The sequence below is a fragment of the Macrosteles quadrilineatus genome, unplaced genomic scaffold (genome assembly GCF_028750875.1).
Source record: "Macrosteles quadrilineatus isolate MER2022 unplaced genomic scaffold, UCM_ALF_1.0 Scaffold_6__1_contigs__length_79288215, whole genome shotgun sequence".
Classification (NCBI taxonomy): domain Eukaryota; kingdom Metazoa; phylum Arthropoda; class Insecta; order Hemiptera; family Cicadellidae; genus Macrosteles; species Macrosteles quadrilineatus.
In genome coordinates, this window is record NW_026542599.1 from 59,708,552 (window position 1) to 59,734,327 (window position 25,776).

At 39.7% G+C, this 25,776-nt stretch overlaps 1 protein-coding gene across 3 annotated transcripts in view; it reads right to left on the minus strand.

The window, feature by feature from the left end:
* LOC128996641 (protein limb expression 1 homolog) overlaps positions 1-25,776 on the minus strand; it is a 110,452-nt gene that overhangs the window by 18,769 nt on the left and 65,907 nt on the right. For all 3 annotated transcript variants that reach the window (XM_054422059.1, XM_054422061.1, XM_054422060.1), the window contains exon 2: positions 2,056-2,219. In XM_054422059.1, the coding sequence (XP_054278034.1) occupies positions 2,056-2,219 (164 nt within the window). The remainder of the gene's footprint in view (positions 1-2,055; positions 2,220-25,776) is intronic.

Consider the following 25,776-nt stretch of genomic DNA (forward strand, 5'->3'; position numbering starts at 1 on the left):
ACACAACGTAGAGTCGCTAGCCACATCACGCGTGACATAACGCCGAGCCACTACCAGCACCTCGCGCGACACAACGTAGAGTCGCTAGTCACATCACGCGTGACGTAACGCCGAGCCACTACCAGCACCTCGCGTGACACAACGTAGAGTTGCTAGCCACATTACGTATGACACAACGCGGAGCCACTACCAGCACCTCGCGCCACACAACGTAGATTCGCTAGCCATATCACGCGTGACATAACGCCGAGCCACTACCAGCACCTCACGTGGCAACTACGTAGAGTTGCTAGTCACATCACGCGTGACATAACGCCGAGCCACTACCAGCACCTCACGTGGCAACTACGTAGAGTTGCTAGGCATATCACGCGTGACATAACGCCGAGCCACTACCAGCACCTCACGTGGCAACTACGTAGAGTCGCTAACCACATCACCCGTGGCATAACGCCGAGCCACTACCACAGTCTCGCGTGACACAACGTAGAGTCGCTAGCCACATCACCCGTGGCATAACGCCGAGCCACTACCACAGTCTCGCGTGACACAACGTAGAGTCGCTAGCCACATCACCCGTGGCATAACGCCGAGCCACTACCACAGTCTCGCGTGACACAACGTAGAGTCGCTAGCCACATCACCCGTGGCATAACGCCGAGCCACTACCACAGTCTCGCGTGACACAACGTAGAGTCGCTAGCCACATCATGCGTTCAACGCTGTACCACTAGCAGCGTCTCGCGCGTCACAACGTAGAGCCACTAGCCACATCACCCGTGGCATAACGCCGAGCCACTACCACAGTCTCGCGTGACACAACGTAGAGTCGCTAGCCACATCATGCGTTCAACGCTGTACCACAAGCAGCGTCTCGCGCGTCACAACGTAGAGCCACTAGCCACATCACCCGTGGCATAACATAAAGCCCCGTAGAGCCACCAGACGACGAGCCGTTAGCAGCAACCAACGTTGTATCCCCATGAACATCATGGAGTATGGACTGTGAGCGGTGTACATGAGTGGTTACTCTGTGGACACGCGAGGGCCCGGGCTACAACGGTCACAAATTAGCCGAACCCCGTCTCAACACGCACCCGAGGAGAACATTATCCCGTAATATGGGATGAGCACACGCTACAGCATATTCCGCCTCTGTAGCGGTGCAGAGATGTAGAGGTGCGAAGTGAGAGCGGCTACAAGTGTTCTGAACTTGATCAGTTTCTCCAGTAAGTAGTAATAAGTAGTCGAGTTTCAGATTGAGGTGGTCAAAATCTTCTGTCGAGCTGCTAATAAACCACGTTTTTGAAACTTTGAAGTATGCATTTTATCATTGTCTACAAAATTAAAACACTTAAGTCGCTATCCAATAAACAATGTTTTGTTTACATCTTGTAAACAATGTTTTGTTTACATCTTGTAAAAAATGAACACATATAAAAAAAACAAATAGGAGTTGATGGCTTGACTTGAACTTAATTCATGTTAGTAGTCTTGTTCTACAGCATCTCCTATAAGTTTATTCCTGGCATTGCTTGAATTGCGTGAAAATTTCCGAAGAAAGAACTGTGCTATTAATAATGTTAACTGACCTAATACAAAACCACCGAGTGACAGGGGATGTGTTTACTATTCGAGTGTTCTATGTTCAATGCTACAATGCTCTTTGAGAAGATAGAAAACCATCCATAACAAAAGCGAGTTTATCTTAGGAATTGATTACATACAGAAACAAAAGCCCGTGCTATGAAGTATGTCAAAAGATCAAATACAAAAATCATCAATATCTTTAGGGATTCCGAAAAGTTCTTTGAAGAACGAAGATATCACCTAACTGATTAATTAAAGTGAGTTCGTGGTTTAAATTTACTTCCCTGTGAGTCCCATAATGTTATCGTCGACAATGTTACCAAATATGTAAAAGTCACGAAGTGCTATTGACTATTTTCATGAATTATAAAATGCCCTTTGAGAAAAAAGGCGTGAACCTCAATGAGAGAAGTCCATGTAAAAAGACTTTTTCTGCAGGAACATAATTTGCATGGCATGGATTACCTGAAAGCTGCCGAAGCAGGATCCTCCTGGTAACGTGACGTAGCAGACGTAGGGTGGACTCTGGGAAGGGACTGATTCGTAGATGACTAGAGCTCCATTCCTCAGGTCAGCCCCTCTCGTCTGCTTCATCTGCCAGAACTCTTGCAGGGCTTCGACGACGTTTACTGAAACATACAAGTCTTGTGAGAACACGATTACTGGATCGTAGGAAAAAGGTAAATTTAGTTTTTCCCGTTAGTTTAACTCATACGGAACCAAAATTGTGTATTGGTCCAGGAAAGAACGATTGCTAGTAGTTTGTAAATAGCATGTTTATAGTAGACCCCTTTTTCTTAGCTCCAATAGGACGTTCACAGGAGAAGTATTGTAATATGGATCCTAATCTTATTAATGGAGAATTTTGTTTAGTTTCTAGTAGTTTTAATGCGATTTAACATTTACAAGACTTCACTGGAGCTTTGTAAAAACACAGTAAAAAAACATGCATGACTTTAATTACGTTCACTGAAACATAAAACTCCTCATACCTGTAAGATTTCCTAATTTAAAAAAATTTTAAGAGTTTAAACGAAACTCAAATCCGAATATATGTAAACGGAATCCGAAGGATCGCCAAAGTACTTTAGAAAGAGTCGTCAAAAGTGCAGAGCAGTTCTACTTTGTATGCGCCGCTGCAGGGCATTCATCTTGCCATTGGCACTGTACCAGCCTCGTACCAGTACTGCAATACCGGCTCCGAAGGTGGACAAGTTTTCTAAATTTATGACGTTGATAACTAGAGTAGAGAACTAGATCTGGATCGCACTATCCAAATTAAATTACTCCACTCTACTGTACTCAAGGATTTGTCCTTTGTTGCACAGTACACAGAAGGACAGCGGGACAGTAATGTAAGGCAGTATTGTCGCAGAAGCGGAAAATAATAAAGAAAGTGTCAGATAGACATCTTCGATCGTATTTTTTTATTTGGTTTTTGGTACATTTGCAACTTATGTCGGAAACAGTTAAGAAAGAGTTTGTATTTTTCATGGCGTTTTATCACCAATTTGGCTTGTCAAAGTTTCAGCGCTTAAACAATGGTTGAAAACAAATCATATATTTATCTAGACTTCATTGTAAAAGCTTATTTATAAAACTTAATAGCCTACTTGGCTGAAGTAAATGAGTACAGGTTTCACCGAAAGCACCCTTTCAGACTTTTGAGTTTGGAAACCGTAGAGGAAAATGTAGGTAGTAAGCAATCTGCAAGGGAGTAACTTGACTTTTCCTCTCCGGTCCAGCAGGGGTAGAAATTTAACTAAATACACACAGAATCTGTAAGGGTCATTCGGAGCTGAGAGTCTCGCTATGCAGGAGTATGCAGCGAGCCGAGTGAAGTAGCCCGGCTCGTTCCATCCGGTCCAGCCGTGATGAGTCAATACGCCTCAGGCCACTACGCTACAGACAGAACGGTGACCCCTGCGTAAAATTATACACACTATGGGCCTAATATATCCACTGAACCTTTGTGCGTCCCTACTGTTGTTTCCACCGTTTGTAGTTCCGATAATTCGTAGGATAGAACTATGCTCATTCTGTAAGTTTAGAACAATAATTCTGCTAACCACACACAAACTTGTCAATAAAGCAAAAGATTTGTAAATATCTTTGAGCTTGTTCATTGGGTACTTGCATATAGCGAATCTAGAAAAAAATGTAACCGCCTACGTTACTTTGAAACATGGAAACATGGTTTCTGAGAAATTAGAACTGACAAATTTTAAATTGAGGTTGAAAGGCTGTATGATAGCAACTTCTTCCTATTAGTGACAGTCCCACATTCTCGTCAAAATTACAGTCAAGTTTATGCTAGTCTTGATTGAGTTTATCTTCGTGTCCTAACCTACCTCCGCAGTTTGAAGAAGATAGAGCAATATGCAAATCAGTTATCTAATACGTTTAGCGTGTAACCAGGCGTTGGTAAGAATTTAAACGAAAACCCCATGTGATAAGGTAAGTCACAGTAAGACAAGATTAAAATCTTTAAATAAACTCAATACTTCAACAATATACGTATAAACTCCAATGAAATAGAGAGACGAATAATATGATGTTTGATTTACTCGTGGTGTAAATGAAATATAACTGAGTGTAGTTTTCCTAGCATTGATGTTTGATACATCCGATCAAAATAAAATAAAACTAGGGGTCCGAAGCAGTAATTGCTGTCCTTATCTTCCGTTGTAGCTCTGCACCATTCCTAAATACTCTCCTTTTTAATCGCGGTCTTTCCCTAACAAGATACTTTCAAACCTGTATTACTATTCTAACCTAAAAATACCCCCACCGCAGCAAACCTGCAGACTAAGCGAATTTCCATTTGACTGATTTGATTTACACTGAAATGTCTACTTAAAAATATAACATTTATTCCCGATTTAAATAGAATTAGTTTAACAAGTACTTAGGTTTGCTGCTTCAGGGAGGGCAAAACTGTTTTTTTTTGTAAAATGTTAATAGTTAGTAATAAATAAAAACATTTTCCAAATTTGATCAAAATATGTTCATAAACAAGCAAACTACAACCGTTTACTTATTCTCCATAAGAATAACATGGGGATTTTAAATTTAAACATTTTTGGAATTTTCTACGTAACCATTAGGCGCATAATAACGCTTCAATATACTAAATTATTTGTTTTTTAAGCTCTACAAAATGGTTTGGAAAAAATTGCTAAATTTTATGTTTTTTGGGTCAAAAATGGGAAAACCTATTTTTTACCCCATAAAACCCCCCGTTCCCATGGTCCGATCATGCTGGATCGCGAACTCGTTCGAATAAACGTAGGTTTACACGTTTGTACCAAATTTCATCAAAATCGGATCATTTTTGCTCGAGTTATCGTGCTAACGGACAAATATATAAATATATACAGTATATATGAATTTGGACGGATGGTGTTTTTGGCCTCTAGGGGCCTCAAAACGAAAAAAAATCGGTCCCGCGTCCAGGTCTTACCATGAGTACTACGATAGCTTAAGGAAATTCGCTAACAGAACACTAAAATCAATAAACAAACAAATACGCAATGTTTACATCAGCTGGTATATTTAAAACAGCTTATAGAAACACTGTAGCAGTACTTCCATTAGAAAATGACTGGATTTTTGATGGTCTGTGAGCGGAGCAAGGGTGATTTTTGGCACTTCTGATATTCTATGGCTTTAAAATCCTCAACAGGCATGCTACCTTTTCCTAGCTCGATATATTTCGTGGGTACCGATTCGCTTACGGAATTAAATATATAGATTTCGAAAATAATCCCATACACATACGATATATTGATAGCAACAGCTAGAATATCATGTTCTCATATTTTTAATAAATATTTTCTCCTTTGGACAATTAAAGAAAGCTAATAAAGAAAATACAAGGCGGAAGCCACAAAAGGTGGAGGACTCGCTATCTGAGTGAAGACTCTGATAGAGAATACATCAAGACTGCAAGGTCGCTGGACTTTGCCTTGTAGGGAACAGGCAAGAAGGCAAATAGGCAAACAGGCAAGGAGGCACGCACTAGAGAAACTGTCCTTTCGTTATTACACCATTAATTATAATCACACTTGCAGCCATTAGAGTCAAAGTAGGTGTCTCGGGTCCGTGGGAATCGCGAATATTCTAGAGTTGCAGGATTGTTCACGTAGAGGGAATGGCAAATACACGAAGGAGTTTGCTGTAAGAGTTGATGGTAGATGTTGTAAAACAAGGGTTTGCATGAACCATATTGCTGAGGCGAAAGTGGTGATGAGTTAAACTTGTGGTAATTTGTGCTTCTTAATTAGTGAATTACCTGGGTTACACAAACGGTACCTTGTAGTGGCACAATTTAGGTGAACCTTGAGATCTTTCACATAAATCTGTTAATCTCTAAATACAAATCTCAGAAAATTCAAAAATGTACCTTGCTCGAAAAGTCGACCATAAGTGTACCAGAGGCTATTGACAACAGGATGCAAGCGCCAGGTGAACTTACCCATGATGGAGGTCAACCGTCTCAGCCAGACAGACAAAGAGTTTTGGGGCCAGTCAGTAATAAGAAACATTTCGACCGGGAATGTGGTCCTGGCGAGGTACCGAGCAAGTACAATGCACCCGAAAAACTGCTTAAGGTCTGGAATCCCTGTACTTAGCGATTCCGTATTGGCACTGCAACGGGGGACGCAATTTACAATGTTTTGCCGCCAATGTCGCGGCGGGCCACAAATCTCCCGCCAGACAGAAAGAGTACACCGCTTGATTTCTGGGTACTAATTAGCAAACAATGCCAGACCCGGCCACCTCACCAAGGGAAAAACTTTCCGGGGAAGAAAAAATTGAAACCGCTGTTACTGTGGGAAGCTGCAGGGCGATGCACTTGCGCTACTTGCGAGAAATTGGGCAGAGCTGGAGAAGAAGACAAAGGACTTGGAAGCTGTTGGGGAAGAAGGAATTGTGGATGTTATAGAGAATCTTGCTTTAATTTTATACTCCTATGCCATAATAGTTACATGTAACTTATCAAATTATGCACATTATGCCATGTAACATGTACAAGACCAGTCAGCATATTCGAAGCTTTTAAAGATTTACAAGATACCTACTCAAATTTACGGTTCTGACAGAAAAACTGATTCTAACTCCAAGAGTAGGTATGACACCTTGATGAACAATGGACGAGAAATTTAAGAGTACTAGTGCACCTGTTGCTCGAATTCGAGCAATTGCAAAGTAATACAGGCGTTATTAAAAAAAGAACAGCAGTCATAATTTCCGTTGATTAAGAGTCAACTCAAAGATAATGTAATCAATCACTTCACTCCAGTTATCGAAACTGAAAACGAACGTTTTTGTGTGTATCATGTGTTTACTATGAACAGCTGTAATTAATACAAATTATTCATCTGTTTAAGTAAACAAAATCTTTTCTTCATAAGAAATACATTGGGATGTTTATGGCCTGTGGGCCAAAGCCCGAGGACTTTTATTACAGGAATTGGTGAAAGGGGGCGTCTACACAAAAAAAATCAATTCACCATTTAATTATATCTCTGCTTTTCAACCTTGGTCGTTACGTATAGACTTAAGTGTGTAAAGTCAAAGGCCCATATATTGGGACCAGTTTTGGGCATAGTTAACCAAGCTGTTTTATTTATTGTAGGAGCATACTTTTGTGCGGGCTTTATTCTTTATTTTTAATATTAGTAGCTATTGAATCTTATGTTGGACATATTATACTACAAAATTAAGAACCAATAAGCCTTTTTCCCATTCGTGAGAAGACAACGCTAAAAATTAATTTTACAAAAGGAAATCAAAACACTTAAATAATGCTGTTTTACAGATGGTGATTCATATATATTTACAATGTAACATTCACCTTTGGATTTAGGTGATCTGATTAGATAATCCACATTATAACTAATTCAGTAACGGATATATAAATGAACTACGGATTTTGGGTTGTTTAACAGACAGGTAAGGTTTAGTCTTGAGAGAACAATTCAGTTATTATCACAGTGTAAAGTGTTAGACAAATTTAAACACATTGTCAGCTCCCACTTGTTATTTTGTCCCCCCTTCCAGTCACAACCGAGAAACTCCTGAATGGAAAGGTCCCAAGATAAAATCAGAGACTCGGACCCATGTCAACGAACCTTTGCAATCAAAACGCACAGCTGCGTTACGCATGTTATGTAGAAAACGTTACGATATGATTTGCCGTCGTAAAAGTTTCCGTCATTACGACCGCCATTATGCTGGCATTGTCGTAAATGTGGCGTTGTATATGTGGATTGTGATTTTAAAACTATGATTACCCGCTCGTAAAGTCCACTTTGTAAGGTGCCCGGGGAGCTTTTACATGGCCACAATAGACTTTTATGTTGTTGAGTTGCATAAGGATGGATGTAGTGTTTTAAACACTCGTATAAATCAAGGGATGCATAAAACCTAGACAATGCTGGGAGAACTCGGGGATTGTAGGGACTTGCGATTGTTTGAAATTGTCTGCATTGTTTAAAAATGTTTTTTCAGGAATGTGATATGCAACTGGGACGGGTGGCGACGTCCTGTAATCCGGCTACTAGGAGGTTACGAATTGTGGATATTTATAGGCATGCACTGTGGATGTGATACTCCCTGATGTGGATTAACGTCCACACGAGTGAGTACTACTACTATCCGCAGTACTATCCTAAATATTAGACCAATTCGTATACACCAAGGCAAAAATGTGGTTCGGATTCCACTATAAACTGTAGGTCCCTTAGTTGCCATTAGCTGTATGGGCTATCAATTAACAGCTAAGTCTAACTAATAAACTGAGACTAAGGAATATGTCGGCCTTAGTCACTAACAAGACTACAAGATCGCGCCACTCATCCTACACTCATCTTCATTCATACTTGGCTTAAAATATCTACTTTGTATGGTCGCCAATTCATTAAAAAAAGTATTTAAAAAAGTCAGGCTTATTAGAACTGAGCACTGGGCGGTTAGGTTGGGTTAGTTACAAGATGTAGTTGTTAGCTTATAATCTTTCAAATACATTTTTGGAATAATTTGAATTATACTATGTTAAACGTGACATCATTAGCGATTAGGCTGTGATACAACTGCCAATAGGCGTATTTGGTTACTTGAACTATCGATATAAATTAATTGAACTTTGGTGGTGCTATTGGGCTGTTAGGTTGGATCAATTAATGTTGGAGGTTAGATCATGTGAAATTTGTCAAATTTTACATGCTAGGTTAGTTTTCAGTAAATTATTCAAACTTATATCGTTTTACATGGTAAAAATTATAATTGTTTGGATAGTTTAAACCATTGACTAAATATTGGATACAGAAGTCAAAGGTTTAAACTATCCATTATGATCTATTGTGACGATAAAAGGAGGTTTTCTTACATCTGTTGATTCGGTAAGTACAGTGCAATTATCCCTAAAAGGGCTTAACCCGGACATCCATAATCAAAGCACACTTTTGACTCCAAGTAGTTCAGTACAGTCCAAATAATGTTCGGTAAAAGGTTACACCATAGACTAAGGAAACAATTAGGTTACACCTATTTGAGATTCGTGTTTGGGATGGAGGGGGGGGGGGTTAAAAGATAAAAAATTTACACTTTTTTTGTTTTTATTGGATATTTCTGAAAAAATACATTTTAAGTACAAAATACGTCATGTACAATAATCTACAAAACAATCTAAACGAGATTGTCCTTTTCATCATCTTGTTAAAGTGAATGGTTACACAGAAGCTTAAAAATTGACATTTTCGGCCATATTTTAACGCTTCAAAAGTCCCGGATGTAGCTAATAATTTTAAAACAAATAAAGATACAGATACAAAACTTGGAACAAAGTCACTGGCCATTATTTAGTAATACGATACCTTCTCATGGTGGCGGCTCGCTAGGAGTCAGAAGAAAATCTTAAAGGTAAGCATAGGTTGATGTGTAAATCAAATTAAAGGTTATAATTCGTAATAAGGTTATAGATTTACAATTCGTTCCTATTATATGACCTTGATATTATCGTATTGGGGATAATGTCCTTTATTACGTGACCATATAGGTATTAAGCTGCGCTGCACTATTTGCCCGAAATAGCGCCATCTTTACAAGCACGCATTCGTGAGTTATTGGCAGGTTCACACCAATGAAAATGGGTGGTGTTCAGGAGAGGTTAAGGTTGGGTTAGTCACAATATCGCAAACCTTTCCAGTATAGAAAGTTCTGTACTGTATTCAAGAACCCAAAGAGAGACGTTTACAAAATTATGCACACTAAACACGTTTTTGTGTAACCATCAACAAGAGGTAACAATAAAATGTCATCTCATTCTATAAGCTGTGCTTTATACTTATCAAAACTGTTCTCGTTTCAGGGACTCATTATTTTTTTCTTATTACAGGCTAAGTAAAATACCCCCGCCGCAGCAAACCTGCAGACTAAGCGAATTTCCATTTGACTGATTGGATTTACACTGAAATGTCTACTTAAAAATATAACATTTATTCTTGATTTAAATAGAATTAGTTTAACAAGTACTTAGGTTTGCTGCATCAGGGAGGGTAAACTGTTTTTTTTTTAAATGTGAATAGTTTTGTAAGAAATAAAAACATTTTCCAAATTTGATCAAAATATGTTCACAAACAAGCAAACTACAACAGTTTCCTTATTCTCCATAAGAATAACATGGAAATTTAAAATTTTTTGGAATTTTCTCCGTAACAATTAGGCGCATAATAACGCTTCAATATACTAAGTTATTTGTTTTTTTAAGCTCTACAAAATGGTTTGGAAAGAAATTGCTAAATTTTATGTTTTTTGGGTCAAAAATGGGAAAAACCTATTTTTACCCCATAAAACCCCCCGTAAACCCCCGTTCCCATGGTTCGATCATGCTGGATCGCGAACTCGTTCGAATAAACGTACGTTTACACGTTTGTACCAAATTTCATCAAAATCGGATCATTTTTGCTCGAGTTATCGTGCTGACGGACACATATATATATATATATAAATATATAAATATATAAATATATAAATATATAAATATATATATATATATGAATTTGAACGGATGGTGTTTTTGGCCTCTAGGGACCTCAAAACGAAAAAAAAAATTGGTCCCGCGTCCAGGTCTTACCATGAGTACTACGGTAATAGCTTATTCCCTATATGGGAAATTCGCTAAAACTCAGTAGAATTGAATGGAAAAGGTTATAGGTTACTGGAACAGGTTATAGGTTACTGGAATATGTTACGCATCAAAAAAGGTTGCAATCACTTTGATAATCATACTTACAATTAATTTCGTTCTCCAATCATTGAAGTAGGCGAAATCCAATCATATGCTAAGCGAAATCTCGTGAAATCCGGTATAATTTTGATTTGTAAAAACAAGAAAATTGCTTTATCTTACAAATATATATTTCGTACCTAGGGCCGAAAATGAGGTTTTGCCGGCTCAAGGTAGTTTTTAAGTTCGAGACGAAGTCGAGGCATGCACTGTGGATGCGATACTCCCTGGTGTGGATTAACGTCCGCACGAGTGAGTACTACGACTATCCGCAGTACTATCCTGATAATTAGACCAAATCGTATATACCAAGGAAAAAATTTGGTTCGGATTCCACTATAAACTGTAGGTCCCTTAGTTGCCATTAGCTGTATGGGCTATTAATTAACAGCTGTGTCTAAGGAATGTCGACCTTAGTCACTAACAGGACTACAAGATCGCGCCACTCATCCTACACTCATCTCCATTCATACTGTAATGGAAGGGGTCGAATATTGTAAAGAGGAAGTGTTTGGCAATGTTGTGTGAGTAGGCTGGTAGTGTTGTTAAACAATAACTTGTTGTGCTGACCTACTGAAGGCTGTTGCTTTAAGTAGGCCAGTGCACTTGATCAAGGGGTCAGTTTTGGTGGGTAGTGTTTGTGTGGTGCACCAGAGGACGGGGTCCTGCTGGGGGAGCTGGAGCCCAAGGCCCTTGGCCTTGGGTCCAGGTAAGACAATGTAAAGGGTTTTCAAAATTGGGGTTTAGAGTCTTTTCAAAATTGGGGTTTCAGTTTCTAACTAAATGATTACAGTTCCAGTCTACTCTACCTTTTTGATTGTTAGTTATCTCTGTGTTCTTTGTGTTGTTTTGAGTAATTAATAAAGTTGGGTTTTGTAAGCGAGTGCTGAGTTTCATTCCTGAGCTACGTCACCCAAAGTAGCGGTGGTATTCCAAGAGGAATACGACCGTTACAAGGTGATGGAAGCGCCGGGAGTTTTGTAATTTTTTTACAAAACTTCGATCTTGGTACCTCTGAGAAAAATAATTGGCTTTAATTTTTGGGGTTCTAGTAATGTGAAAAGTTTGGTTTTTTTTAATATATTTTTTTTATTATTTGTAATCATCACTTTGGTGCAGTTTTTATTCAGTTCTATTTGGGGGTTCAGTGTTTTTTGGAATAGCAGTGAAGGGCTGGAATGCCGTAAATGTGAAGTTTTCAGTGTTATTTTGTGTGATGTGTCATGTGCGGGTTGCACGTGAGTTCGATATGTGTTCGTGTTGGGTTACACGAGTGTTCTATGCGTCATGTGCGGGTTGCACGTGAGTTCGATATGTGTTCGTGTTGGGTTACACGAGTGTTCTATGCGTCATGTGCGGGTTGCACGTGAGTTCGATATGTGTTCGTGTTCGGTTACACGAGTGTTCTATGCGTCATGTGCGGGTTGCACGTGAGTTCGATATGTGTTCGTGTTCGGTTACACAAGTGTTCTAAGCGTCATGTGCGGGTTGCACGTGAGTTTGATATGTGTTCTTTGAGTTTATTGTGTATCGTGTTTGGAAGCACGAGAGTTTTTGCGTTATGTGCTAAGTGCACATGGTTGTTAAGCATTGCGTGCTGGATGCACGAGGTATTATGTGTTGTGCTGGCTGCACAGGGTTTTCATTTGTTACGTGCTGGGAGCACAAGGTGAATTTTTGTTATGTGCTGAGTGCACGAGGTATTTTTGTGCTGTATGCTAAGTGCTAGCTGCACAAGGTTTTTATTTGTTCTGTGCTGGGTGCACATGTGTAATGTGTGTTTCAGATGTTGTTTGCTGTGCACAAGTGTGTGTATTTGCCTGGTTGAATTTGTGTTGTATCTGGGATCTTGTAGTTCCCAGGTTTCTCGAAGATGTGATTCTGTGGTTGCAGACCTGCTATTTCTACTATAGAGTGTATATTGTGCGAATAATGTGGCGGACACATGTTGTCAAACTATTCTGTTTCAGCTCTTTATGCGCAGTAGATGCAGTGAATGGTGGATCAATATATTATATTTTGTAGAAGTAGTTTGAGGGATAATTATTCATAGTGTATTATGGTGTACTGTTTTAGAAATATATTTGAGTTTAAACTTTAATTTGGTAGTAATATATTTTTTTTCAGATGGGGATATTTACGAATGGTCAATACTGTTAATGATTATAGTAGGTGTTTATATGTTGATATTTCAGAGTATAGCACGAGCAAAGTTGCGGTGAGAGAAGTCAGCATGTTTGTAGGCTGAGGAATGCTGAGTGTGGTGTAAATGGCCTCTCTGTGACCTGACCTTGCTGAGTGCTGACCGTGTTTTGTTACAATGTTTACCTTTTAATACTGATGCTCTAGAGTTTGCTTTGGGAAATCAGCAATGCATGAATGTTTTATTTTGGGAACAAATTTTTGTTTTTACAGGTGATAGATTGTTGGAGAAATTTTAAAAGGGAAATTGGTTTTGCTTACGGGTTAGATTGTAACGATTTGGGCCCAAATCATTTTTTCCAGCAATTTTTTTTTAATGCATTTTCATTGGAAAATGATATATGCCGTTTTTAAGTGTATTTTTGATATAACACTTTGAAGCTAAAATTTAACTTGTTTTTAATATGTAAGCAAACATAATTTCACTCAATGTTATGAGGAGAAATGACCAAAATGTTGGTAAACTTTTAAACATAAATTATGTAAGCTATATTGAATGGGGTAGTTTGAAAATTTTAAACTATTATTTTGACAAAGATAAATTGTGTTTGTGTTTTAAAAATGCTATGGGGAAGTCTAATTTTATTGGAAGATGATTTTGTTTTGTTTTTTCTTTGTTTATACTATTTTAGAGATAATTTGTATCATATTTCACAAAGGTGGCAACTGTATTGGGAAATAATGTTTTAAATGTTGCAATAGTTTCCTCTAGTAAAATTAACAGTCTGGCAAATTTTGAAAACAAGACACATTATGTATTAAAAGAATATTTTATTGAGATATATTTTGTTTTTTTTAGATTTTTAATTATCAGGGACTTTAGTGTGAGACAAATTGTTTTTTTAGACTTAAATTGCAAATTACCAGAAATTAGAGACAACTGTTAAACTTATTATTTGTTTAGAATTCTTTAAAAAGGTCATATTTGAATAATCTAAAGTAAATCAGTCAGAAATTATTAAAGGTTTTGTTATTTAATCGTATCAAATTTGTTAAGGTAACACATTCCAAACACTTCTCTTAGTTTCAATAATTTTTGTTTTAATGTTGGTTGTTTTGTTTTGTTCTTCATGTGAGTTTGAGAATTTCTTAAAAAGTCTATGGTTTTTTTTTATAAATTATATGTTGTATTTGTGAGTTATATGTTTGTGTAGGCTTCCTATTTACCCATCCCCACTGACCAACTGTAGACAAGGCTACAAGAACTTCATGATTTGCCGTGTTATCATGTGTTATCTTCAACATTGTGATCGGAGGAAGAGACTTTGTCAAATTCAATGAAAACTGGGGAAACGCAGCTGGGGGCAAGGGCTTTTAAGAAGAGGAGAACTTCAGGCTGCAGTACACTCAATCAATGGCAAAAGAAGTCCAACCTCATCGTCAACCAAAGTCGATTCATCATCAATGCTGTCAAGGAACGCTGGATGGACTACAGACTATAGACACCGAAGTGGGAGACATCGCAGAGGACATGGCTGTGGTCAAACATCTGAAGACCAACGACTGTTCGAGGAGGCTTTATCGACGCAACTGCTGAGGAAGTCCGTGAACAGTTGGTCAGTTCTTCCCCTCCTAAACCTTATTTTAATTTTGTTTAGGTACAATTTTAAAAGATTTTAATCAGTTTTGGTTATTAATTTTTTTTTTTCTGAGTGGATGTATCTATGTAGTTGAGACGCTGGGGACATCGTCTGGAGGAAATGGGGGGATGTAATGGAAGGGGTCGAATATTGTAAAGAGGAAGTGTTTGGCAATGTTGTGTGAGTAGGCTGGTAGTGTTGTTAAACAATAACTTGTTGTGCTGACCTACTGAAGGCTGTTGCTTTAAGTAGGCCAGTGCACTTGATCAAGGGGTCAGTTTTGGTGGGTAGTGTTTGTGTGGTGCACCAGAGGACGGGGTCCTGCTGGGGGAGCTGGAGCCCAAGGCCCTTGGCCTTGGGTCCAGGTAAGACAATGTAAAGGGTTTTCAAAATTGGGGTTTAGAGTCTTTTCAAAATTGGGGTTTCAGTTTCTAACTAAATGATTACAGTTCCAGTCTACTCTACCTTTTTGATTGTTAGTTATCTCTGTGTTCTTTGTGTTGTTTTGAGTAATTAATAAAGTTGGGTTTTGTAAGCGAGTGCTGAGTTTCATTCCTGAGCTACGTCACCCAAAGTAGCGGTGGTATTCCAAGAGGAATACGACCGTTACAATACTTAGCTTAAAATACCTACTATGTATGGTCGCCATTTCATTGAACAGTATTAACAGTATTAACATAAAACGATCGAGAGCTGCAAAACCATTTCGGTCCGTGGTACGAACGCTATTTTTCACCACACTATACCCTATTACCACTATTCACCACAATAATAATGCACACTGATAGTCAACACAACTTATGTAAAGAAATAATTTGAGGAATCAGAAAAATAATAATAAATAGTTGCTAGGCAGCGGTGACAATAAAACAATTCTATTGCAATGCCATGGATACTGATTGTGTATGCATTAATACTTTAAGAAATTAAGCGAGCAGCTAATTTTGCGGCCCTAGGGATGTAAAAAGCTGCTCGGTCCCCAAATGACGATGCCAGCTGGCTTGGCCAGCAAAACGTAGCTTTCAGCCACCAATTAACGTATGTAAAACAGCTAAAAACATCATAAGTGTGGTGAAAAAGACTTATCTTTATTCTTTTAAAAATCCCAAAGGTCCTATAATTTTAAATTATTCTGTGTCAATTTTAAAATTAATAACGCAAAAACCAACAACTATTTATTGCAATCATATATAAAAAATGGCTTGTTTCATTGGGATAAGGAAAGATACATAGTTTTCATACAACTAAAGAGTGGGTGCTAAACAATAAAAAAATGGGACCCAAGGTGCTAAAGCAAAAAATGTTTAAAAATTGAAGATCATTTTATCAATATGATGTATGGTTCCACATTCAAAGACAACAAACTGCATCTAAAACAGGTAAAAAGGTTAAGATGAGTCAGCAGGCGCTCGTTTTGCTATGAAGCCCAGTGGCGATCACGAGGAGAAGAAGAAGGAGGGGAAAGAGAGGAGCTAATTGCTGTGGACTGGCTACAAATTATTGTCTCCAGGATCAGCCATTCCCTTGATTGTTGCTAAATACCAGCCACAACCGCTGCACTCGGTGGATGAGTCAACATCTAGACTATTTTACATTCACCTCGGGGTCAAAATACTACGGTACCTGAGATGAACAATTGACTATGCAGGTACTAGGCAACAAGGGAAATAATGTCAATAAAATATTGTACAGTGCGATGCTAGTTGCTGGTAGTCTGGATATATCGGAGCACTAGTTCTCGTAACGTTGAGGTTAACTCAAGCACTTAAACGTAGATAGTGAATTTCTTCACCCATCGTCGGAATTGTCTTATTAATTACGAAAGAAACTGTCAACAAAGTTGAGCCCAATGAGGTGGCACCAGCAGACACTCTCACTATACAGTTTTACGTTCAACCTAACAGTCTGATCCCTTAATTACAATATAAGAAGAACAAACAATCAACATGTACTTATGAATCCTAATTTGGCAAGCAAGAGCCCATATTTCAATAGTATCAAAATGTACAATAACCTGCCTCAGAAAATCACCCAAGAATCTTAAATTAATAAATTCAAGATGTTGAAGATTTATTTAATTAAAGCTGCCTACTACACTGTTTAAAAAAATTATCTCAAGGCCAGATACATTAATGAAATGGAAATGAAATTAGTACGGAGAAAATAAAAATCAAGAAAAAGAAAAACCCTGTCGACCAAGTCGATGATGCGATACCAGTGGGAATACTTTAAGTAACCAAGTAATCACTGCTTAACTTATTCATGGATCAAAGCATTAAGTCTTACAGTGATACTGTAGTATATAATCATTGGTACAATGCTTTACTGGACAAACTAGTACGTTGTATGTTAGCATAGAAAATAGTCGATTTTTTAGGTGAATGAGATGAAACGTAAACATATACTCAAACTTAACACGTACTGCTTACCAAATCATTCTAAACTTTGAAAATAAACAATAGTTTTGAGTAGACAATAAATTATTTTGCTAGCTACTTATAATTATTACATCTACAGCATTCTTGTACTTATATGTTATTTAATGGTAAAAGGAATTAAATATACCGGATATGGTTAACTTATAGGTTTTTAGATGCCTCGAACAAATAAGTAAATAAGTAGGCTAATACAGTTATCATTTATTTCATTCCGATAACAAAAAGGTTTTCTAAGATTAATGATTTGCAGAAATGTCAAACTTATGTTATCTAATGGGTCTGGGTCGTTGCTGTGGAAGATCGTTAAAGTCTCTAAGATCTACTATTGGAAAACATCACATTTATATCGTATTTTAAATAATAATTAATTGGGCTCCAAAAGAAAGAAAAAAAAAACTACAAACATAAATTAAAACACTAACACGCTTTAAAATGATAAAATAAACCAAGAAATTAAAACGTTACAACAAAATGGTAACAAGAACGGTCAGCGGTGACGGGTAGCGTTTGTACAGTGAACAGCCATAATCAGCGCCGAGCCGCGGCGTGGTGTCGATTGGAAGATCGCAGTCGTGACGGGGGCAGCTCCCGAAGGTCAAGGGTCACTCCCCCGCCTAATTCGGCTTATATGACCTGGCGGCTACTCCCACCAATTAACTGATTCTGAGATCAAATAATAATTCCTCAGCGCCGCATCACTGACCACTACACCCACAGGACTTCCTCACACGATAGCATATTGTGGCCGATACTCACAGACGTTACTGTGTCATGTGTCAGACTTGTGATATACCTCAGTATCACTGACCACTTACTACACCCACGGGACTTCCTCACACGATAGCATGTTGTGGCCGATACTCACAGACGTTACTGTGTCATGTGTCAGACTTGTGATATACCTCAGTATCACTGACCACTTACTACACCCACGGGACTTCCTCACACGATAGCATGTTGTGGCCGATACTGTACCTCACAGACTTTACTGTGTCATGTGTCAGACTTGTGATATACCTCAGTATACCTGACCACTACACCCACGGGACTTCCTCGCACGATAGCATGTTGTGGCCGATACTCACAGACGTTACTGTGTCATGTGTCAGACTTGTGATATACCTCAGTATACCTGACCACTACACCCACGGGACTTCCTCACACGATAGCATGTTGTGGCCGATACTCACAGACGTTACTGTGTCATGTGTCAGACTTGTGATATACCTCAGTATACCTGACCACTACACCCACGGGACTTCCTCACATGATAGCATGTTGTGGCCGATACTCACAGACGTTACTGTGTCATGTGTCAGACTTGTGATATACCTCAGTATACCTGACCACTACACCCACGGGACTTCCTCACACGATAGCATGTTGTGGCCGATACTCACAGACGTTACTGTGTCATGTGTCAGACTTGTGATATACCTCAGTATACCTGACCACTACACCCACGGGACTTCCTCACACGATAGCATGTTGTGGCCGATACTGACAGACGTTACTGTGTCATGTGTCAGACTTGTGATATACCTCAGTATCACTGACCACTACACCCACGGGACTTCCTCACATGATAGCATGTTGTGGCCGATACTCACAGACGTTACTGTGTCATGTGTCAGACTTGTGATATACCTCAGTATACCTGACCACTACACCCACGGGACTTCCTCACACGATAGCATGTTGTGGCCGATACTCACAGACGTTACTGTGTCATGTGTCAGACTTGTGATATACCTCAGTATACCTGACCACTACACCCACGGGACTTCCTCACACGATAGCATGTTGTGGCCGATACTCACAGACGTTACTGTGTCATGTGTCAGACTTGTGATATACCTCAGTATCACTGACCACTACACCCACGGGACTTCCTCACATGATAGCATGTTGTGGCCGATACTCACAGACGTTACTGTGTCATGTGTCAGACTTGTGATATACCTCAGTATCACTGACCACTCACTACACCCACGGGACTTCCTCACACGATAGCATGTTGTGGCCGATACTCACAGACGTTACTGTGTCATGTGTCAGACTTGTGATATACCTCAGTATACCTGACCACTACACCCACGGGACTTCCTCACATGATAGCATGTTGTGGCCGATACTCACAGACGTTACTGTGTCATGTGTCAGACTTGTGATATACCTCAGTATCACTGACCACTCACTACACCCACGGGACTTCCTCACATGATAGCATGTTGTGGCCGATACTCACAGTCGTTACTGTGTCATGTGTCAGACTTGTGATATACCTCAGTATACCTGACCACTACACCCACGGGACTTCCTCACACGATAGCATGTTGTGGCCGATACTCACAGACGTTACTGTGTCATGTGTCAGACTTGTGATATACCTCAGTATCACTGACCACTACACCCACGGGACTTCCTCACATGATAGCATGTTGTGGCCGATACTCACAGACGTTACTGTGTCATGTGTCAGACTTGTGATATACCTCAGTATCACTGACCACTCACTACACCCACGGGACTTCCTCACACGATAGCATGTTGTGGCCGATACTCACAGACGTTACAGTGTCATGTGTCAGACTTGTGATATACCTCAGTATACCTGACCACTACACCCACGGGACGTCCTCACATGATAGCATGTTGTGGCCGATACTCACAGACGTTACTGTGTCATGTGTCAGACTTGTGATATACATCAGTATCACTGACCACTGCACCCACGGGACGTCCTCACACGATAGCATGTTGTGGCCGATACTCACAGACGTTACTGTGTCATGTGTCAGACTTGTGATATACATCAGTATCACTGACCACTCACTACACCCACGGGACTTCCTCACACGATAGCATGTTGTGGCCGATACTCACAGACGTTACTGTGTCATGTGTCAGACTTGTGATATACATCAGTATCACTGACCACTCACTACACCCACGGGACTTCCTCACACGATAGCATGTTGTGGCCGATACTCACAGACGTTACTGTGTCATGTGTCAGACTTGTGATATACCTCAGTATCACTGACCGCTACACCCACGGGACGTCCTCACACGATAGCATGTTGTGGCCGATACTCACAGACGTTACTGTGTCATGTGTCAGACTTGTGATATACATCAGTATCACTGACCACTCACTACACCCACGGGACTTCCTCACACGATAGCATGTTGTGGCCGATACTCACAGACGTTACTGTGTCATGTGTCAGACTTGTGATATACCTCAGTATCACTGACCGCTACACCCACGGGACTTCTTCACATGATAGCATGTTGTGGCTGATACTCACAGATGTTACTGTGTCATGTGTCAGACTTGTGATATACCTCAGTATCACTGACCACTGCACCCACGGGACTTCCTCACACGATAGCATGTTGTGGCCGATACTCACAGACGTTACTCTGTCATGTGTCAGACTTGTGATATACCTCATTATCACTGACCACTACACCCACGGGACTTCCTCACACGATAGCATGTTGTGACCGATACTCACAGACGTTACTCTGTCATGTGTCAGACTTGTGATATACCTTTAGTATCACTGACCACTCACTACACCCACGGGACTTCCTCACATGATAGCATGTTGTGGCCGATACTCACAGACGTTACTGTGTCATGTGTCAGACTTGTGATATACCTCAGTATCACTGACCACTACACCCACGGGACTTCCTCACATGATAGTATGTTGTGGCCGATACTCACAGACGTTACTGTGTCATGTGTCAGACTTGTGATATACCTCAGTATCACTGACCGCTACACCCACGGGACATCCTCACATGATAGCATGTTGTGGCCGATACTCACAGACGTTACTCTGTCATGTGTCAGACTTGTGATATACCTCAGTATCACTGACCGCTACACCCACGGGACTTCCTCACATGATAGCATGTTGTGGCCGATACTCACAGACGTTACTGTGTCATGTGTCAGACTTGTGATATACCTCAGTATCACTGACCGCTACACCCACGGGACTTCCTCACATTATAGCATGTTGTGGCCGATACTCACAGACGTTACTGTGTCATGTGTCAGACTTGTGATATACCTCAGTATCACTGACCACTACACCCACGGGACTTCCTCACATGATAGCATGTTGTGGCCGATACTCACAGACGTTACTGTGTCATGTGTCAGACTTGTGATATACCTAAGTATCACTGACCGCTACACCCACGGGATTTCCACCACCTCCTCCCGTTTTCAATATTTCTTCCTTGAACTTGAGGTATTTTCTGTTCTTCCCACATTGATTAACTGTTTAACTTGTTCTTAACCTATTGAATATTACAAACATTAATATTTACTCCCAAAAAGCTAATGAGTTTAATTTTATAAACAGCTGTTTTTTGTTGTTAAATTTGTTCTACGTTTATGGGGAAAATTCGACTTTGACCTTTTGTCTCACGCCCTTAAGAGTAGAAATTTTTAAATTGTAAAACCTTATTGCAAACTACATATTTAGACGAATCTTTTGACACCTCAAACGTTACAGTTGATCATCAAATAAGGGAGGAGTTGCGTTACCAAAAAAACGGCTTCACGTATTATATATATATCTATCTATATAAAAAGGCAAGCATGTTTCTTTAACAACGTTTTTTCTCAGCTCGTGTGCATCGTAGGGAAAATCTACGCATACTGTTAGAAAGCTATTTTCCTGTAGGTGTGCAGAATCCTTTTATAAATTCAAATAGGCTCAAATATAAGCACAAAAAATGAATTTAAAATTTTGAAAAATTTAACATGGATATTATGAGTTGCCATGCTGGTGACGAAATAACAACGAAATATAAACAGAAAATCAAAACAAATGAAGGAAACTCCAATCACATGTTCTATTCAAAGTGTGGAATGAAAATAAAGAAGTCTGTACATTAAATATTTTTGGTCGAGTTTCGACCACTGGACGACCTCTAGTATAGATAGATAGATATCAGCGTAGGACAATATTCACATCAGATTAAAAGTATTTGTTATTTAAATACAATTCCACAGATTTTAACTCAAAGAACAACTGAGACAAAATGGCAGCCGTGCAATGATTTCTTGAATTTGCAATTTGAATATTTGAACCGTCCAAATTTTTTATTTGAAGTCATCTGATAGAGTTCGGGTTTGTTGTATTGTATGTTACTAATAAAAACCATTAAATTGATGTGCGTATCAATTGATTCTTATATTTTTATGACTATCTTTGACCTTTTAGTGTGGCCTTGCCTTTGGGGGAGGTAGTGTATCAGTTGCATTTTAAATTTATGAAATTCATGAACGGCTGTAATTTTTCACGGGTTTGCGGCATTGTATTTTACAAACAAAGTGTTGTTTGCCACTATGTATATTGTATATTTTTTGCATTAAGCTCGTTAAGTGATAAACCTTTGTTTATTTGACAGGGAAATACGACAAAATTAAGGACTACACTGCAATAATCATCGCTGATACTAAGGAGGCTGCCATTATTGTAAACGGAAGAATGAGGAATAGGAAGTTTTATGTACATGCTTACTTTTCAGTAATATTATTCCGTTGAAAAGGTCCCTATCTCAGTGGCGTCATTTCACAAAATCCTTGGGGGGGCCAACATTGGGGGGTACGGGGGGCATTCCGTACCCCCCAGCAAACGGGGGGAGGGGGTTCGGGGATCCTCCCCTGGAAAATTTTGCAGTTTTAAAACAAAAAAAGAGGGTTTTAAGCTTATTTTAATTGTCAAAAGCACTTAGAATAAAAACAAAATTATGAGTCAAATTTATTTGAATCCAAGCAGAAAATTAATGAAACTAACAATTATTGATAACAGACAGAAACATAATAATATGTTGGTAAGTTAGTCATCTAAGAAACGTGATCAATAGTTTCATGGTGTACTAATATTATTTTTGTTATTAGATTTATGACCAAATTCTCTTGTACAACATTTAGACCTATATAGCAATAAATACGGTTGTATTCATAGCCTATATTTCATAACAGTTTAATTTGGTTTTTAAATAAAACATATGTATTTAGGTACTTAAAAGCAAATAAAATTTTATTATTAAAAAAATAATTTGACACAATTGATTTGAATGTGCTACTGAGACACTAAAAAAATAATATTTTTGTTTCAAATTACTGTAGAAGAATAGGCATGATTTTTGTCTGCCGTGCTTTTAAGGATTTGACAGGAGAAAATATTTGTATATTAGCTAGTACAGCATATTTTCTTTCTCTAGCCCAAGAGTATTTGCCCCCCCCCTGCCACCCTCAAATGACGCCCCTGCCCTATCTATGCCAATTTAAATAAGATTGATGTATTTTCAATTCAAATTTTAAGATTGATGTATTTTCTTCTCAAGCAGGGCTATAACTATTTATATCGGATATCCTCAATGTTTGTGAAAATTATAAAAACCGATTATTGTTTTTATTACTAGTGAGACTAACAAAGGCTAAGAAAAGGCTAAGAATCCGGTCTTCATCGGGGAATAATCAATAATATAACAGTAGCAGGGCTCATGTATTCAGTTAAAATTTAATAGAAATTGGACTGAGTCCAATCACAATACAATAACATCAACAGACAAAACCCATAGAGCTTAGACGATCCAATAAAAAAAATTGTAGAACCAGGAAAAATACACAGGAAAATACTGGGACTGGGACCATAACAATGCTGATAACATAATTAAAATGTCTGTCCGTATGCACAAGAGGCTAATGGGCCCACATTTTGCACGGCGATGCACTCGGGGCATTACTGAAACCACAACATTAAGTATAGCCAAAGTTTATCATGGGTAGGAAATTTAAATCAAAAGTGTCCAGGGGGAATGCAAGTACCGAGAGAGCATAAATATGGTCGCGATTTTCCAAAGTAAATCAGCCGGCTTGGACCGGTCTCATTTGCATCCATCGTGCCGGGTTAATTGGCTATTTAGCCGAGCCGCTCACCAGAATAAATATCCCGGCAGCCGTGGCCGCACCGCTGGCTGGTGTCCCGGCATTGTTTCTACTGACATAATATCTCTCCACAATATTCCGGTAGTCACACCGCTGGCTGGTGTCCCGGCATTGTTTCTACTGACATAAAATCTCTCCACAATATTCCGGTAGTCGCTCCGCTGGCTGGTGTCCCGGCATTGTTTCTACTGACATAAAATCTCTCCACAATATTCCGGTAGTCACACCGCTGGCTGGTGTCCCGGCATTGTTTCTACTGACATAATATCTCTCCACAATATTCCGGTAGTCACACCGCTGGCTGGTGTCCCGGCATTGTTTCTACTGACATAAAATCTCTCCACAATATTCCGGTAGTCGCTCCGCTGGCTGGTGTCCCGGCATTGTTTCTACTGACATAAAATCTCTCCACAATATTCCGGCAGTCGCACCGCTGGCTGATGTCCCGGCATTGTTTCTACTGACATAATATCTCTCCACAATATTCCGGCAGTCGCACCGCTGGCTGATGTCCCGGCATTGTTTCTACTGACATAATATCTCTCCACAATATTCCGGCAGTCGCACCGCTGGCTGATGTCCCGGTATTGTTTCTACTGACATAATATCTCTCCACAATATTCAGGTAGTCGCACCGCTGGCTGATGTCCCGGTATTGTTTCTACTGACATAATATCTCTCCACAATATTCAGGTAGTCGCACCGCTGGCTGATGTCCCGGTATTGTTTCTACTGACATAATATCTCTCCACAATATTCAGGTAGTCGCACCGCTGGCTGATGTTCCGGCATCGTTGCTACTGACATAAAATCTCTCCACAATATTCCGGCAGTCGCACCGCTGGCTGATGTTTCGGCATTGTTTCTACTGGCATAATATCTCTCCACAATATTCCGGTAGTCACACCACTGGCTGGTGTCCCGGCATTGTTTCTACTGACATAAAATCTCTCCACAATATTCCGGTAGTCACACCGCTGGATGATGTCCTGGCATTGTTTCTACTGGCATAATATTTCTCCACAATATTCCGGTAGTCACACCGCTGGCTGATGTCCCGGCATTGTTTCTGCTGGCATAATATCTCTCCACAATATTCCGGTAGTCACACAGCTGGCTGATGTTTTGGCATTGTTTCTACTGGCATAATATCTCTCCACAATATTCCGGTAGTCACACCGCTGGCTGATGTCCCGGCATTGTTTCTGCTGGCATAATATCTCTCCACAATATTCCGGTAGTCACACCGCTGGCTGGTGCGCATGCTGGTGGTGAGATTAATGAGGATACAGTAACTTTCCCGTGACTCAACAAGGACCATCGCTAGGGCTATGAGCTGACACTGTTTCACGCATTACCATAGCTCTTTAGCACAGAATCGATCGCCTTCTCCAGTGTTAGTTGATAAGTGGTATTTTATGGTTAAATAATCCACCGATCTGTTTCCTCAAGTTTCCCAGCGTATCACACCCAGCCCACATCTGATCGAATCGCAACATAGTGTCCGCTAGACAGATCGATCCTAGACGCGTAGGACGACCTGAAATTCCACACCTGTGAAAAAAGATGAACTCAGTGTCGAACAAGGTTGCAGAGGTAAGGTGGATCAGATGCCATCTCGCCTGAAGATCCTGTACATAGTGGCCGTTAATGTAATGTTTATATGCAAACGGCACCGAGCCGAGC